The following is a 16,262-nucleotide window of genomic DNA, read 5'->3' as shown; positions in this document are numbered from 1 at the left end:
CAGTGAAACTGCTCGTACTTCGTTACTTTTACTCGCATGTATGACACCTACAACGATATTCTTTGTTGAATCAATAAATAAAAGCGCTCCCCAGCGTACGTACAAGACTAGATCTTGAAATATAAGAATCGACGTAACAATAAGACTAAAAAAGTTCGAAATGAAAATAATTCGCCGAAACGGCAAAAAGAGAATACCTGACACAAAAATAACGATACGGTAAATCAGCGTCCCGTTTTAATTTTCATCGATCAGTCGTCCAGCAAGCGAGATGTGTCAAGCAGCAACGGCGACAAGGTAACAGAGACGAAATATTATCGAGTTAACGCACGCGAAGTGGTCGCAGGAATGGCTGACGTGTGCGAAAGTGTAATGCACTTACGTCACGCGAATTTCAGACGAAACAACTGGTGGTGTAACGAAAATTTAGCGTCGCAACCGAATGTGCTAAATATAAAATGGATGGCTGTTGACCGAAAGAAAAATGCTCGACGATACGGTGCCGCCGTTTGTTCTCTTACAAGATTGAACGTCCACGGTCGACCCATTTACCAGACCCTCCTCGTTACACGAAGAGACGAAATCACCAGTGCTATTTAATCGAGCGAATTATATCACGCGTATCTCGCGAATTATTACACGACAGTGATAATAAGGCAAATCTAATAAAATTTACTTCTCATTAAAAAGTCGTACCAAAACAATTATTTATTAATTTGTTTATTTATCAATTCTTAAGAAGATACATATAAATAAGAAAAAATGGTAAAATTTGATTAGTATAATAAAAGTAATATATGCCTATGATCATTCTAAAATATAAAAAGTGAAATAGTCTTACGTTCATTGGTATATTTTAAGAACACATACATCTTTTAACGATAGTTGCAATGTAACATCATTTTTATATTACACGCAAGGTATGGCAAGTATTCCTGCTCTTTGGCACAATTTGAAATCAACAACATTCAGTTTAACAAATTATAACTTCTATTCGTTTTCCATCATGGAATAACGCGGTGGTGTCTTCCATATTGCACTGGACGTGCATTGTAATCTACTCCTATCTATATTTTCAAACATTTCAGTTAAATCTGGTGTGCACATTCTTCTATCAAAGAATTTATAGACTGCTTTCTTCGGAATTTATCGTTGCATTGCAAGTTCATTTTCGCGTATGTATGCTAAAATTGATAAAAATTCGAGTACTCCATGCATTATAATGTTTATTAACTCATTAAGTAAAACAACACTTACATTGCGCCTAATGTGGAATTGTACGCCTTGGTCTGGCTTCATCGTCCGATGTGTCGTCGTCAGGTTTACTGTGCAAAACAGAAGTGGACCTTACTGTTTGGAGCTATATTTTGGATAAAATATCGAATGAATAATAGCTTGTGTTTTTATAACAGAAGAATACTTTGATACTGTTTGTAATGTTACCTGCGATGTCATCATCTGAGTCTCCTTCTTTTGTTTCGCTAATAAGATTTTTTTGCTTTTTCGACAGATCTTCGTGCCAGTTTTTGAACAATGGCTTTTTCTGAAATTTTTTCTTTTTCAAAGGCCTCGATTCTCCTTCTTACGGGCACATTTTTCTTCATTTCATTTTGAATGTCCTGTTTCGTCATGTTTCTATTAGACATTTCCCTTTCACGGGATGGCTCATCTTCTGCGAATAATTCTTCGAACTCGGTGAGTCCAATCGCTTGATTCAGCTGCTGAACCTCCTCCTGCAGAGTTATTGGCGACCGTGATGTAAATTTAGGTTCATTATTTTTTCCTATACTACTAGCCAAGTTTTTATTAATTACTACCGTTTCGTTTGATTTTATTGGTGATAAAGGTTCTACAATTGCGGTAGCGTCCATCATCTTCTGCGTATAAGTAGAATTGATGTCCATCGTGGAATTCATAAGAGGAGTAAATTTCTCAAGTGCATCCTCGCACATTGAAGGATCTTCAATATCATTTCTTGCTGATGGAATTACTGTATCATCAATAATATTAGAATATTTACCCTTCGTGTTTTCACTCCGTGAAAAAGTTCTCTTTATATTACTATCTCTTGTTGTCATTGAAGACTTTAATGGTTCAATCCTTTCTGGCTGTTTTGCATCTTCTTTTGAAATTGTTTCGCTTAAAACATTCTTTTTTGTTTTACTATGTTTTGTAGGACCTTTTGTGTTTTTTTCATCTGAACTACTTCTAGCACTTTCCTTTTTTTTAGGTCGGCCTCCACGTTTCCTCTAAAAATTTAGAATATATTTAACAACGTTATAGTAGTATTTATATACACAATGTACATACAATTGTATAAGCAATTAGATTTTGACGCATTAATTAACCGATATCAAACATTATTGGATACTACATATAAGGGTTAGTATTGATTAGTAACATAAGATATGGGGTAAGATTGAAAGTATTAAATTTCATCATAATATGACACAAACATTTACATTACTGTCATCATCAAGAGTTAGCCTTCGTAATTTTGTAACAAGTGACATTGACTGCTGCTTTTTAATATTAATTGCAGCTTTTATTGCAGCCTTTCTTTTTGTTCGGTCAATTGTTGTTTCCAGCACATCCCCAGTTTTTACATCTTTATTTTCTGTTTTATCATGTACTGCTGAATCTGTTACTGTATTGTCAGTATTGATAATATCATTTTCTGGGATAGTCTCTTTACGGCGATAACCTTTTTTCTTCAAAACTTTCGGCCTCTTTGTAGTTGAAGGGCCAGGGACTGATTGTGGTATTTCAGCAATTAAACCATGTAAATAATCCAGAGTGTCTTCAAGCTGGTTGTTAATATATTTTTTAACATCCAAGGAATAATTATGTATATTCGATATATCTTTGGTAATCATTTCTTTAATCTCCTTCTTTGATCCAGTATCCATATTTAAAATCTACGAATAAATGATATATATTTAATATATACATTAAAATATACTTTTTAATAATACATACCATAATTTAATATTATGGTTGAAATTATGACGTATATAGCAATTAATACATACACATGTGTTTAGTTCTATTAACTTAGAAGCACATGTAAATTAAAAAAAATATATATATATATGAAACAATAATAAAATAATGAAGTAACATTGAGAATAGAATCTAGTTTAATTACACATATATACCCTTTTAATAATTCCGTTCTTATAAATTTTATTAAATTTACAGTGAAGCTTACAATTACACTAATGCCAATGAATATTAACGTATGCGTTTATTATTACACTAAATAAAAATGAAAGTAATGCAATGAAAAATACAATATACCTTAATGGAAATAAAATAAGTAAATAGCGAAGTATTTATTAATATTATTATATAGCATTATATTATATTATTATAATATTTATTAATATTTACTTACCTTTTACGTTTGCACAAAAACTATAAAATTTTAAATATAAAGAGAGATTTATAACAGAGATAAAGCAAGTCACAGAAATTAGTGTCTTTCAATGGCAAAAATGCGTTAAAGGAAGTGAAACGATAATCTCCGTCTCGCGTCACAAGCGGAACTGTGTCAGTTTTGCTCCTTGAAAGTACACGTAGCGGTACATGAGCTAGAGAACATTTCAAATCATGTTGTTGTTTTTTTGCTTCGGAGTATCAAGATCGTGAGGACATACATAATATATTAATAAATAAACTCCGGGCAAAACAATGTCGCCGTTACGTTACCGTCGAACCGTCGAACCGTCGAACAAAGACGAATTTGAATTCTCCGACTCTCCCCCGATCTGTTTATACTATACCAGTTTAAACGGACGCAATCGTAAAGAGTTCACGAGAGTTATGGATCAGTATCTACGAGTATCTACCGTCTTTGCGAACATTATCTATAATTATTTATTTAATCATTTGAAAATATACTTGAAGGTTTCAACAACGAGCAATCTTGTCTAATAAATCTCACGATCAACCATCCTCTACACACAAGTCCTCTGAAAACATAACGACTTTTCAGTTCAATTTGAATCGTTGCGTTCAACGCCATCAGGGTGTCCTGCATAACGCGGGTGTCGTGTAAAATTAAGGTAAAAATAAGGAACTTGTTAATTTCCGAAAACGAGATTGTTCTTTTTATTTTTTTACTCAATTTATACAATTTTTTCGGTTCGCGATGATACACTTTCGATACTTGGATTAGTTAAGAATTTTTTTATTAGACTGACTGGATGATTTTGAAGGGAGCATTTATATTCTTCCATTCGTTGGAGTGGGAGATGGTTTTGTTTATACTTAGTGTAAAATTCGGAGAACGGCTGGAGTGATCGAATGCCACTCAGGCGGCTGAGAACGGGTGCTGACCGGACGGTCACACGCGATAAGGCGTTCGGAATTTCGGTTTGTTATATACAGTTGCTCGAATTTCGTCTGTGACATTCCCCCCTTCTTAGATTGAACTTGATCCCTCAAGTTTTCTTCAGAAGACTTTTGTGGAATCGGACTTGACGTGGCTTGAAAATTACAGCTGATTCCTCCTCTCCATCTGAGTGGTATGTGTTGGTTGGAATATAGATGTTGGGTGTTGAGCCCAGGGTGAGTGGTACTGGTGGGGCTATCGCATTGTGGCTGTTGATTACAGTTTCATTTCGGCAGCAAAATAAATTGATACATAATTTGTTCGGTATACATTTCCTGATGCATTTGAATACCCCTATTTTGTTTAATCCATATATACCTAGTATGCCTAATGCTATGTACCCTAATATCTGGAGCGTGGTTAGTCCCCAATACTGTATATTTTTAATTCTGTGTTCGAAATTAAGAGTTTCTATCTCGTCGCCTATTTTATCGATCGTTGTTTTATAGTCTTGTAAATTATCTATTATTTTCGGTGCTCGCTCGAGTTTATCTAATAGATGAGTGAAACTATCGTTTGTTTTGAGCGCTAGGGTTTTTGTTTTGATTTCGTATATGACTTCGTTTTTTGTTTCGCCTATACGCATGTGTTCGTCTTTGTACAATATATCGCAAGAAGTGTTAGCTCTTATGATGGCTTGTCAAGTTTTTGTAAGGTATGTTTCGTTTGGCAAATTGTGTCTATTTCTATCGGATTTGCTGGTATCGCAATGTAACAGTTGCTAGTTTTGAGCGGTATAAAGCTAATGTCTTCAATCTTAAGCACAGTTATTTGACAATGTTCAATGTGTGGTTTGAAATTTATTATTTCGCTGCGACAATCGGTTTTTGAATTTCTGTCATGGATTGGTAGTGTTTGTTTGCATATAGTGGTTCCGGCTCGATTCTTACAAAGTTTGTTGAAATACTCGATATCAGCGTTTATAAATGAAAGACCTGAAGTTAAATATATCTGATGTTCGACTACTGGAGCCAAAAATACTCCATTTCTTTTACTCGGGATAGGATATACTTGTAATATGTTCCATTCTGTGTTAGAGACTAAAGGTACTATGATTTTGAAAAATATTTTGTCATCTATTGTGAAGATTTTAAGATCACTGATGTCGAGTATGAATTGAAAATGTTCGGTTTTGGCAGAAATCGCGGTGTTGTACATCTGGCTACCTATTGCCTTGGCGTAATTTTCTATGAATTCATTGGGGTCAAGTATTTGTGGACTAATTATTCCTTGTTTGCCTAATATCATGACGTTAAGTATTTCATCTAATTGGAAGTGTAAAGTTTGCATCGCGGTGTCGACTTTCATGATCATCTTAAGCATAGATCTATCGATATTTGCCTGCTGTTGTAATTTTAATATATCACTATATGATCTCTCTAAGTGGTTTAGGTTTTCCGAGTTTACAATTTTTCTAATAAGTGCTGTTTGATTAGCTATTATGGTCTTGATTTTATTATTATCATCGAATAGTTTGTCCATATTTTTGTTTATGAGCGTAAGATCATCATCGTCGAGAGTCCCGAACAGACTTTTCGATACGGAACCTATGATGTTAAGCAAACCTCGTGTGCTCCGGGTATGTGTTAACGCTTTCAAGTGTTTTGCGAGTTGTTTTAGGTTATTGATGCGATTTTGTAATCCGCCTAACTCTTCGACGTATTGTTTGCTGATTGCACGTGAGTCTATCGTTAATTTATATGATTCTATTGCGCTTATCTGTTCGTATATGTCGCTAGTGTCTAATCCTACTATTACATTGGCAGTGTCGCTGTATAAATATCCTTTTCCTATGTTTTCTACGAATACAGAGTTTCCTTCTAATGGTGTAATATTTATTTGCGCGGATACTATTCCGGCAAAGAGGAGCGTCGACCTGGAAAGTAAGGTTTTAAACGATTACCGTGTATCTTTTTGTCTTGAATCAGATAGTATGGAGTACATACTTTATCAATCGTGTACGGTCCTAACCATTCCACATCAAGTTTATGCCTTTTATGATCGTTATGTATTAAAACAGAGTCTCCTTCTTTGAAAACTGATTGAGGTTTTATAATTTTACGTTTTTGATCGCGCTGATATCGCTGTTTACTTTTGATCAATGTTTCGCGAGCGTGTCGGAGTCTAGAGTCCCATTCCTTTTTGCGGAACGTGACTTCGTCTGCGTATGTGCGTTGGGGATTCTTGGATATTGTGGAGGGAAGATTGGCTTGGTGTCCGAATGTGAGTTCGAATGGCGTGTAACCAGTAGAGTCGTGTATCATTGTGTTATATGCAAGGCATACAAAGTTAAGTTGATCGTCCCATTCTTCATCCGAATTTCGCTGTATCGATTTTAACATGTCTGTTATTACTGCGTGTGTCCGTTCTAACGATCCGTTACTTTGTGGGTGGAAGGATGTCGTTTTGATATGTTTGATTTTGAACGCGTCTTCGTACTGTTGCATTAAACTAGATATAAAATTCTGTCCGCGGTCAGTTAATATCTTTTTTGGAGCGGAAAAGATGTAAATGTAATGATTCAAGAGTGCGTTCCAAATTGTTTCCGTTTGCTGAGTTTTTAGTGGTACGAGTATTAAGTATTTTGTCAATTCGTCATGTATGACATGATAGAATGTACTGATTGCCTTTTTTCGTCTTTTTCAGTGGGCCTAATAAGTCCATAGCAATTTTATCGTTTGGTTCGAGGGGTGTGTCGGTGATACAAGGTTCTTCGCGCGGTCTGATACGTGTAGTTTTAGATGTTTGACAGGTGTCGCATGATTCTATATGTTGTTGTATACGTTTCATCAAATCTGGTACTCTGTGCCGTTCACGAATGCGATCGTATGTCTTTTGTATACCGGGGTGTCCTACTAAATCGTGATTTTCTTTCAATAATTCGTCTATTTCTTCGTCGCTATATGTTTGAATTGGTTCCCATGCAAAATTTAATTCTTTTACGGTGTCGTTCAGGAATAGTAAAATTTGTTTGATCGCGTTCTTTTCGGTCTCTGTGAAACTGTCGTCGCCTATACCTATCTTTTCGTTTATATGAATAATTTCGTTTAATTTAGTTAACCATTCGATTCTGTCGTAATTTCCTAGCTCTGTTTTGGATAATTGATAGAAAGATTTACGGTTCGGAGTCATTTTGAGAATTTTGGGTAACGCGTCGGTAGATTTTTCCCAATCGTGATATTTTTTATCGAGTTCTATGTTCAAATTTTCGCGTCGTCTGGTCAGAACATGTATTCTAGATAGTGCGTCGGCTGCAGTATTATCTTTTCCTTTCGTGTATTCTATGTCGTATTCGTATTCTTCTAGTTTTAATCGCCATCTCATCAAGCGTGATGAGGGGTCTTTGCAATTCTGTAACCATTTTAGTGCTTGGTGATCGGTTCGGATGAGGAATTTCCGTCCTAACAGATATTGTCGGAGGCGTTTCACGGCCCATACTATTGCTAAAAGTTCTTTTTCTGTAGTGGAATAATTTCGTTCCGGTGGGTTTAGAGTTCGCGAGATATAACAACATGGATGTCCGTCCTGTGATAAGATTGCACCTATACCTTCGTTACTGGCGTCAGTCGTTAATGTGAATGGTTTCGCAAAGTCTGGGAATTTTAGTACGGGTGATGAACAGAGTTTGTCTTTTAATGTCTGGAATGCTTCCTGGGTTTTATCTGTCCAATGAAATGGTGTCTCCTTTTTTGTAAGTTCGGTCAATGGTTTCGCGATCTTAGAAAAGTTTCTGATGAACTTACGGTAATAACCTGCTAGTCCTAAGAACGATTTGATGTCTGTGGGATTACGTGGCTGTTTGAAATTGCTAACGGCTTCTAATTTTTTGGGATTTGGCTTTACACCTTCGGCGGTTACTATATGTCCAAGATATTCTAATTCTGGTTTGAGAAATTCGCACTTGTCCGGCTGTATTTTGAGTCCGAGTTCGCGTAGGCGTTGCAATACTATCGCGAGGTTGCTATTGTGCTCTTCAATCGACTGTCCGAATATTATAATGTCGTCTAAATATACGAAGCAATGTTTATTTATGAGTCCTCTTAGCGCGGTATCCATCATGCGTTGAAATGTTGCAGGTGCATTCTTTAAACCGAATGGCATCCTATTGTAATGATAGTGTCCTTGTGGTGTGGAGAATGCTGTGTACTTTTTAGAGTCTATGTCCATTGGGATTTGGTGGAATCCGGAGGATAAATCGAGGGCTGAGAAGAATTTTGCGTTGCCTAGTTGGGATAGTATGTCGTCTATGTCAGGTAATGGATATGCGTCCTGGTCAGTTAGTTCGTTTATTTTTCTGAAGTCTATTACAATTCGCCATTTCTGTTTCCCTGAGGCGTCTGCCTTTTTTGGTACTACCCAGACTGGTGAATTGTAAGGAGAATCAGATGGTTCTATAATGTTCTTTTGTAGCATTTCGTCCATTTGTCGTTTGATTTCTTCTTTATGGCATTCAGGCGGTCGGTAAGATTTTGTGTTAATGATTTTATTTTCTTTTAACGTTATTGTGTGTTTAGCAAGATTAGTGCATGGTAATAAGTCGGTCTCTAGATTGAATACGTCAAGGTAGAACAGCAATATCTTTTCGATTGGTTCACGGAGGGTTTTCTCTATATGCGAAAGTCTAACTAAATCTTTAAACGTGGAGACTTGATCATACGTATTTGAATTTTCGATAAAATTAGTCATTTTGGCTGGGCACTCACCACCATTGATAAAGCATATCGTTGTCGGTTTTCCTTCCAGGTAGACTGTTTTTGACACTGCTTGTTTTGGAGGTACGTCGTTTTCCTGTTGCAATAAAAGTATATTATTGTCAAGTTTTAATTGTTGATTCGAGAGTTCAAATTTGAATTTAGATAGGGCTGGCAAACCGAGTATGCCGTCTTCTATAATTGGAAAGTTGTCTTCTACCACAAAAAATTCTAGAGTTTTGCCAAATAGTTTTATCAAAGCGTGTTCGTTGGTTTTAAATTTAGAGTGTCCCATCGAGAATTTCCGTTCTTTTGTTATTCTTGGTCGTAATACGCATCTTCGCTTGAGTATATTAATTCCTGCTCCGCTGTCAATGAGGAATTTATGTCGCTGTCCGTCGGATCGTAAAAGTACTGTGGGTAGTCTTCCTGTTGTGGCGTTAATTCGTAGGTCTGGTCTATTGGTTCCTCTATTTCTTCCTTGTGTGTCTCGAGATTGTGGACTGCTGGTGGTCTCGGAAATTGGCTGGGTGTTCGAAAATTTTTACATTGACTGGAGACATGTCCGATTTGGTTGCATTTGAAGCATTTTAATTGTGTCCTTTGGGCAAGTGGTATTTGTTCGGTTTGTCGGAAGCTTCTTGGCATTGGATTGGGTGTTGGAGTTGGTTTTTTAGTGATCGGATTAGGATTATTGGTTGTTAGTCGTTGCTGCTCAGGAAGTCGTAATCGTTCTATTGGTTTTAGTCGTCGATTTCGATCTTCCCTGAAGAATCGCTCGATGTCGGTGGCTTTCTTTTCGGCTTCAAGGATATTGTATGGTGGATTGGCGAGTAGTAATTGTCCTATTTCGCCTTTCAGGCCTCGGATAAAATCGATCACGGAGTCTTTTAAAATCCTGTCGTTCATAGCTCGTCTAGTAATTTCGTCACGGTATTCGTTCGTTATACTGTATTGTAACTTATTGAGTGCTCTGCGGAACCTGATGATATAACTTAGCACACTTTCGTCGTGACGCTGTCTCGTTTCGCGTAGCTGGTCTTGATGTTCTCTAACAGAGTCTTGGGTGGCTACGTTTCGTCTTAGGGCATCGTACAGGTGTCCGTATTCGTATATCGATATATTGCAGATGGCCATTGCGGCTTTACCCGTGATTTTCCCGATTTTAATCATTTTTAATAGTAACGTGGGTTCGCTACACATGGCTCGTAATTCGCGTACTTCGCGTATGAATTCTTCTACTCCGATATTGTCTTCGCCGTTTAATTGCGGAATACATACTATCGCGTCTTTGGCCCGTAAGCTCGGAGAAGCGAATTGCGGTGGACGGTCTTCGTAAGAGGGATGGTTGTCTTCTTCTGTTCGAATTGGAACGCATAGTGGGGAAGTTCTATCTCTCGCGGCAACAGATTCGTCCATAGTAATAAGGGAGCCTAGTTCTGTAGTAGCGTCGCATCCTATTTTTATTTTGGAGATATTTTTGCCTAATAGTTCTATTTCCGCTGCACGCTTCTTATTTTCACTGTCGGCCGTCCGTTGTGTCTCTTCTACACGTTGCGCAAGAATTTCAATTTGTTTTTGAATTACGTCGAGTATGGCACGAATCGAATTGTCCGTACCTCCGTTTGTAGAAACGGTTTCAATAGTTTCGACTTTGTCTTTTCGTGATGTGGGCATGATTCTAATTGAGCTTATTGAGTCTGAACTACTGTTGCTATTTGGACTCGAAGCGCTTGAGAAACTGGGTTTTCTCACACGGTATCGTGAAAATGAATCCAGATTTTTCAGCTTACCGTAGTAGCTATGACCGTTGAGGAGTCTCAGGGATGTTTCCTCTCTGGTTGGTTCTAGATTCCGAATCTTATTCGTAGGCTTGCTCTGCGCTGACCGTAGTCCTCTCGTCTAGTTTCACCGTAGTGGAACGTTGAAAGTTGCTGCAGGGCTTCGTAGTAGCAAAGATTCGCACTGGGTCCGTTGATCCTTCGATCTTCAATGATGCGCGTACGCCGAAATCGTAATTTCGTTTGCACTGAAGTGAATAGATCCTGGCACGGATCGCCAAAAATGTCGTGTAAAATTAAGGTAAAAATAAGGAACTTGTTAATTTCCGAAAAGGAGATTAAGTTCTTTTTATTTTTTTACTCAATTTATACAATTTTTTCGGTTCGCGATGATACACTTTCGATACTTGGATTAGTTAAGAATTTTTTTATTAGACTGACTGGATGATTTTGAAGGGAGCATTTATATTCTTCCATTCGTTGGAGTGGGAGAAGGTTTTGTTTATACTTAGTGTAAAATTCGGAGAACGGCTGGAGTGATCGAATGCCACTCAGGCGGCTGAGAACGGGTGCTGACCGGACGGTCACACGCGATAAGGCGTTCGGAATTTCGGTTTGTTATATACAGTTGCTCGAATTTCGTCTGTGACATGCGTAACGTCACTTCGACCCTCAATAAACCTAAGGGCCCACCATAACTTTCACTTCCCTGTATTGTTTCGCCATGTGTCTTCAATCCGTTTGTCTTGAAGAATTTCTAAAGCTTAAAAATATTCTCGAAACACAGTAGGTTTTTAGAGAGGTCCTTAGGTTTATTAGTCGCACTTAAAACACGGAGAAAGCGGGTATGCACCCATTAGGAAAATCCGAATAGCCCTGTAATAAAACAAGCTAGGTTTTTCTCACGCACACAGTCATCTATCCACCACGATGGTAGGAGACTCCCTACTCATCCCTTAGAGCAGTAATGCAGGTCATGACCAATCGACACCTCGGTTCGTTACCCTCACTTTTCCTAACGAAAGTGGGAACAACGAATCCGCGTTCTTTAGGCACAGGGGCACACCCACACCGAACTTTTCTTCCGTATTAAAAAAAGAGCGACAGTCAGTCTAAAAACTAACGCCTAACGCGGCAGTCTACACATAGCGCGAGAGTCGCATACTTCCCGTAAATCTTTGTCGGTTCTCGGTGTGGTCGAACATACATCTTCTCTCCTAAATACATCATAGTGCTAAGTCCATTAATACACTAATTTCCAGTATAAGAGCCCTGCTCTAGCGCACATATCTATCGCATCGTCGTGCGACAAGTTGTTAACTATTTATTTCTCTGCGTCAGTGTACTCTAAGTGTTGGTAATATATAATTTATAACTCTGTGAATCACAGTGTTATACAAACTCAATCACCCCTTATTATCTCAACGGAAATCAGGGGATCGATCAATTCGTGGTGTCGATTGCTACAATCGTAACGGGGATTTACGACCCCCGTTGACGTCTCTCCTCGCGATTACGTCTCCCCGCAATTGGTCGAATTTACACTTATCATTATACTGCAAGTACTTTGAATTACTGAAATTGCAGAACCATTTCCTGTTATTGAATACATACAGCACGAACACGTTTTCCATTATCAAAAAAGGCCATACAAATGTCTCATCCATTGTATTAAAGTGATAAGAGATAGACACAGCACCAGGCCTGTAGCTCATAATACAACAAGTTACACCAGTTTCTCAATTTTCCCCAATTATATTCAATGTTTACAATAATCATCCTTCATATAAAATTGTTACCTTTATCCAAAGCATACCACCTCTCTCCCCCTCTTTAAAAATATGACCTTTTTCATCTTAATGTCTCCCAAAAACGGATTTAGCAGAAAGTATACGACATCTATAACGATCAAATTAGAAACTACCAGAGCATGTGTATTTTAAGCGGACCTTTAAACGTCGATTAAACGCGTTCTCTATCCAAGCCTGGCTGAAACATAATTACTCACACCCCCAGTAATCCGTCTCTAAGTGATTCCAATCAACGTACCATGTAAACACGAATCCAACGCGTTCCAGGAATAGGATCAACTGCCTGTAGTTGTTTAGCTGTACATGACGAGTATAATTATTTCGGGTACTCCTGCAGTACAAAACAGACACCCAAACGACAATATTTCAACACAAAAATATTTAAAACAATAGTTATAAAAGCATAATACTTAATACCGCGCCTGACATCAGGTATAAGCAAAAATACATTTCTTCAAACAAATTTCAAGTTAAATCTTTAGCTTGTGTAATTATATCAAACTTGTTCAATTAACAATGAGCAATTTCCATCGTGTTTTGACAACTGACTCATCGATGATGTTTTTCCTTGGAATTGAAAAAGGAATGTGCATAATTTTGTCCTCCGTCCACACTCAAAATACTATCTACATGCTATAATTAGGGATTCAATTTTATAATACGTTGCCTCACTTTCCATCACTGCTTTCCTACTATCAGTCACTTGAACTGTAATATAAACCAGTCTTTTATTTCCAATACTATTCTGCATACCATTTATCAGGAACAATACATTTTATTTGTTAATTTAATAACATGCGAAGTTCCTCATTTGTCCTAACATCAATCAATGGATAAGTGAATTGAAATCTGTAAATATAAGTATCTAGTAATACGACTTCCGAACCGACGTAATTATTGCAATGATTGTTAAATTTCAAAACAATTTCCTATCCATATTAAACATATTACGTATATGTGCATGTCTATTATTTCGATTAGTTGCTTTACTTACGGTAGTTCGCCATTCTGGATCATCTAGACTCAACAAAGATGCATTCAATTTACTCCATACCTCAAAAAGCTCTTATTATCTTAATTCGAATGAAAGATAGAGGCCTGTGACAGTATTCAGCTTGGCCAACTTTGAACAGGGCATATTGATAAGCCAGAGTAACTCACATACAAATTTTTTTTTTTTTTTTTTTTTTTACGTGGAGAAATCCTCATGGACACTCCGCTGTTGCAGTAATTGCGTAACAGCAGAGTAGTGTCGGACTCTTACCGACTAAAACTCCACGATGACCACCCGACGCGTATGACAGGGATGCTCCAGGATTCTCTTATGAATTAACTTCAGTTGCACCCCCTTCACGCGTTCTCTAGTTCTAGCCAGTCCTAATATTTCCTGAATATTGAATTGGCGTTAGGGGGGGCCATTACCCCTAGCGCAGTCTCTCCTTATTGATATTCAGTGGAGGCTTGTCTTGTGTGCTTCGACAACTCGCATACAACCTGGTGGTACAAGCTATGAAAACACTTTTCCGGACATGAGAAAACACATTTGCACAGATAACGAACAAAAGGGATTAGAGCTCACCAAATAAGATTTGCTACAATTTGCTGTAGTTCGTCACAATAAGCCTATGAGTATCGCGCGTCAGACGATTTTCGAATTAGTTGATGCTTGGATGTTCAAGATACGGAAGCACGGAGTGATGGGACGTTTATGTACAACTTGATCATGGTGCAACCCATTCGTCAGCCAGAAAACTTCATGTACGATTTTCTAAAAACAAAGACTTTCCGTCCCTTCTTTATCCCGTACCAATCCTCTCTCGTCGTTCCTTATCTCTTAAAGTCTACGAAACTGTTAATCAACATTAAGCAAATATACAAAATCTTAACGTTCAGAATAATGGAGCGAGTATTTTAAACGATACTACTAAATCTACAAGCTAAAATGTACTATACAAATTTTCTTTAAACTATAAGACATACAAAGTATATATTTCTGAAAATAAAAAATATCGAATCGAACAGTCTTCGAACATATTTCGAACGCTCATTATTACGTATATTACCAAACCAATACATATAATATAATATATAAACCAAACCAATGAAAGGCGCAGAGACTGGAGAACATGGGGTCCTCGAGCGTGCAGTACGCTTCAGCATCGCTGCAAACACCAACTACCTCCGCTTGTCCCAATGCCATCTCGTACGGTGAGACTGCAAACAAAAAATATCCATATATACATCAAGATAGTAATGCGATTTCTATTCTTGCAGCACCGACGTAATACACGGTGCTCCGTAATCGCTCGAGATTCCATTTAGTTGTTGAAATCTCTACGCATTTGGTAGATAAAACGATGCGAGAAATCCTCTTGTCACAGTTAGGTCTTCCAAACCTGATCGCCTGCATTTTTCCCGCTACTTCAGCGTTGTAACGTTACTTTTATTTCTGCCAACTTAGACACGACATCGTCTAAACTGCCCACTTCAGGACACCATGGCTCCTCCCGGGGATTCTGTTGAGACGATCCCGGATTTTCCGTGTCCTCACCATTGTAGAGTTCATAATTTGTATAATTTACCTTCTTCAAGCATTGTTTTTTAAGATCCTCCCATTTTGAGGCTGTTGATAATCGCCGGATGCGTAAATCATCTTCAGCTTTGGAAAGAGCGCACGTCAGCACTGCTTCAATCCGTAAATCGCGTCTGCGGTTTCGGCGACACTTTGATTGTTTGCGGCGAACTTTGTTAATCCAAGTTACTAACCGTTCAGTTTCACTTTGCTTGTCGGCGTTCGGTTTTGGAAGTCTCTCCTTTGTCTTCGTCATGCTTTCTTAACTATTTCACCTAATTATTGAATAAGTAAAAAGTATACTAACCTGTATCCGGCTCGTGTTTGTCGTAGAACAAAACAGAAGAGATTCACACAACTGCACACAAAGGATTTGAAACCACTGAGCAAAACACCTTTCTCACAGCACAGTCGTAAGATGACTGAGGGAAGCCTACGCTGCTCGTCTAAAGTCCACTTTCTATACCCCCACCCCTGTCTTTATGACGTAGTCTTACGCGCGAAAATGGAAACTAGTTCTGTGTAAAATCTTACGTCGACCTTACATTCTTAGAATTTTTGAAAAATACTTTAATCCAATTAATTTTTAAATATATGTGCGACAATTTTCATGCTAAATTTTATATATTTTGTACATTATATTAAAATTCTTCATTTACAGGAAATAATCAATAGCGTATGAAGATGTACTGCACGTATTATTTGGCACGTACATTAATGTTAATGCAAAAATCATTATTCCAATGATTTTAAGTTACATACATAATAAATAAAGTAGGCTGTAGACTATGAAATTCGTATGAAATAAGCAGAGAATAGTAACTAAATAAATGTATACAGGGTGGTTGTAACAGCCGATACAAGCGGTAAGGGGGTGATCCTACGCGAAAAAGGAAGTCGAAAATATGGAATAAAAATTTAAAAAAATTTTTTTTTTTTTTTTATTTTTCCATCGGGACAACTATCTACAGTGAAATCCGTTATAACGAGATGTGATAAAGTGCACGCGTA

At 37.5% G+C, this 16,262-nt stretch overlaps 3 protein-coding genes across 3 annotated transcripts; all 3 read right to left on the bottom strand.

The window, feature by feature from the left end:
- Nucleotides 1-943: 943 nt before the first annotated feature.
- Nucleotides 944-2,909, bottom strand: LOC117214740. Its single transcript, XM_033461035.1, has 5 exons — nt 2,463-2,909; nt 1,818-2,249; nt 1,444-1,733; nt 1,258-1,360; nt 944-1,184 (listed from the first exon to the last, which is right to left on the bottom strand). The coding sequence occupies exons 1-3, from the start codon at nt 2,907-2,909 to the stop codon at nt 1,482-1,484; spliced, it is 1,131 nt and encodes a 376-aa protein (XP_033316926.1). The 3' UTR covers nt 944-1,184; nt 1,258-1,360; nt 1,444-1,481.
- Nucleotides 2,910-6,188: 3,279 nt separating this feature from the next.
- LOC117214764 lies at nt 6,189-10,058 on the bottom strand. Its single transcript, XM_033461079.1, has 3 exons — nt 9,268-10,058; nt 9,100-9,184; nt 6,189-6,272 (listed from the first exon to the last, which is right to left on the bottom strand). The coding sequence occupies exon 1, from the start codon at nt 9,994-9,996 to the stop codon at nt 9,403-9,405; it is 594 nt and encodes a 197-aa protein (XP_033316970.1). The 5' UTR covers nt 9,997-10,058; the 3' UTR covers nt 6,189-6,272; nt 9,100-9,184; nt 9,268-9,402.
- Nucleotides 10,059-15,102: 5,044 nt separating this feature from the next.
- Nucleotides 15,103-15,520, bottom strand: LOC117214641. Its single transcript, XM_033460840.1, has one exon. It carries the CDS (start codon nt 15,505-15,507, stop codon nt 15,103-15,105), a length of 405 nt encoding a protein of 134 aa, XP_033316731.1. The 5' UTR covers nt 15,508-15,520.
- Between the last annotated feature and the right edge of the window lie 742 nt (nt 15,521-16,262).

This window comes from Bombus bifarius, unplaced genomic scaffold (assembly GCF_011952205.1).
Source record: "Bombus bifarius isolate JDL3187 unplaced genomic scaffold, Bbif_JDL3187 scf7180000009243, whole genome shotgun sequence".
NCBI classification, from domain to species: domain Eukaryota; kingdom Metazoa; phylum Arthropoda; class Insecta; order Hymenoptera; family Apidae; genus Bombus; species Bombus bifarius.
Note: the sequence above shows the minus strand (reverse complement) of the source record. Positions and strands in the feature narration are given on the sequence as shown.

What these genes read in the sequence shown, in the direction of transcription:
- LOC117214641 (XM_033460840.1), bottom strand. Translation starts at nt 15,507, where the DNA reads ATGACGAAGACAAAGGAGAGACTTCCAAAACCGAACGCCGACAAGCAA.
- LOC117214764 (XM_033461079.1), bottom strand. Translation starts at nt 9,996, where the DNA reads ATGAACGACAGGATTTTAAAAGACTCCGTGATCGATTTTATCCGAGGC.
- LOC117214740 (XM_033461035.1), bottom strand. Translation starts at nt 2,909, where the DNA reads ATGGATACTGGATCAAAGAAGGAGATTAAAGAAATGATTACCAAAGAT. An exon ending in CTCTTGATGATGACAGTAAT is followed by an intron (nt 2,250 to 2,462) that starts GTAAATGTTTGT and finishes CTAAATTTTTAG; the next exon opens with AGGAAACGTGGAGGCCGACC. An exon ending in CAATAAAATCAAACGAAACG is followed by an intron (nt 1,734 to 1,817) that starts GTAGTAATTAAT and finishes ATAACTCTGCAG; the next exon opens with GAGGAGGTTCAGCAGCTGAA.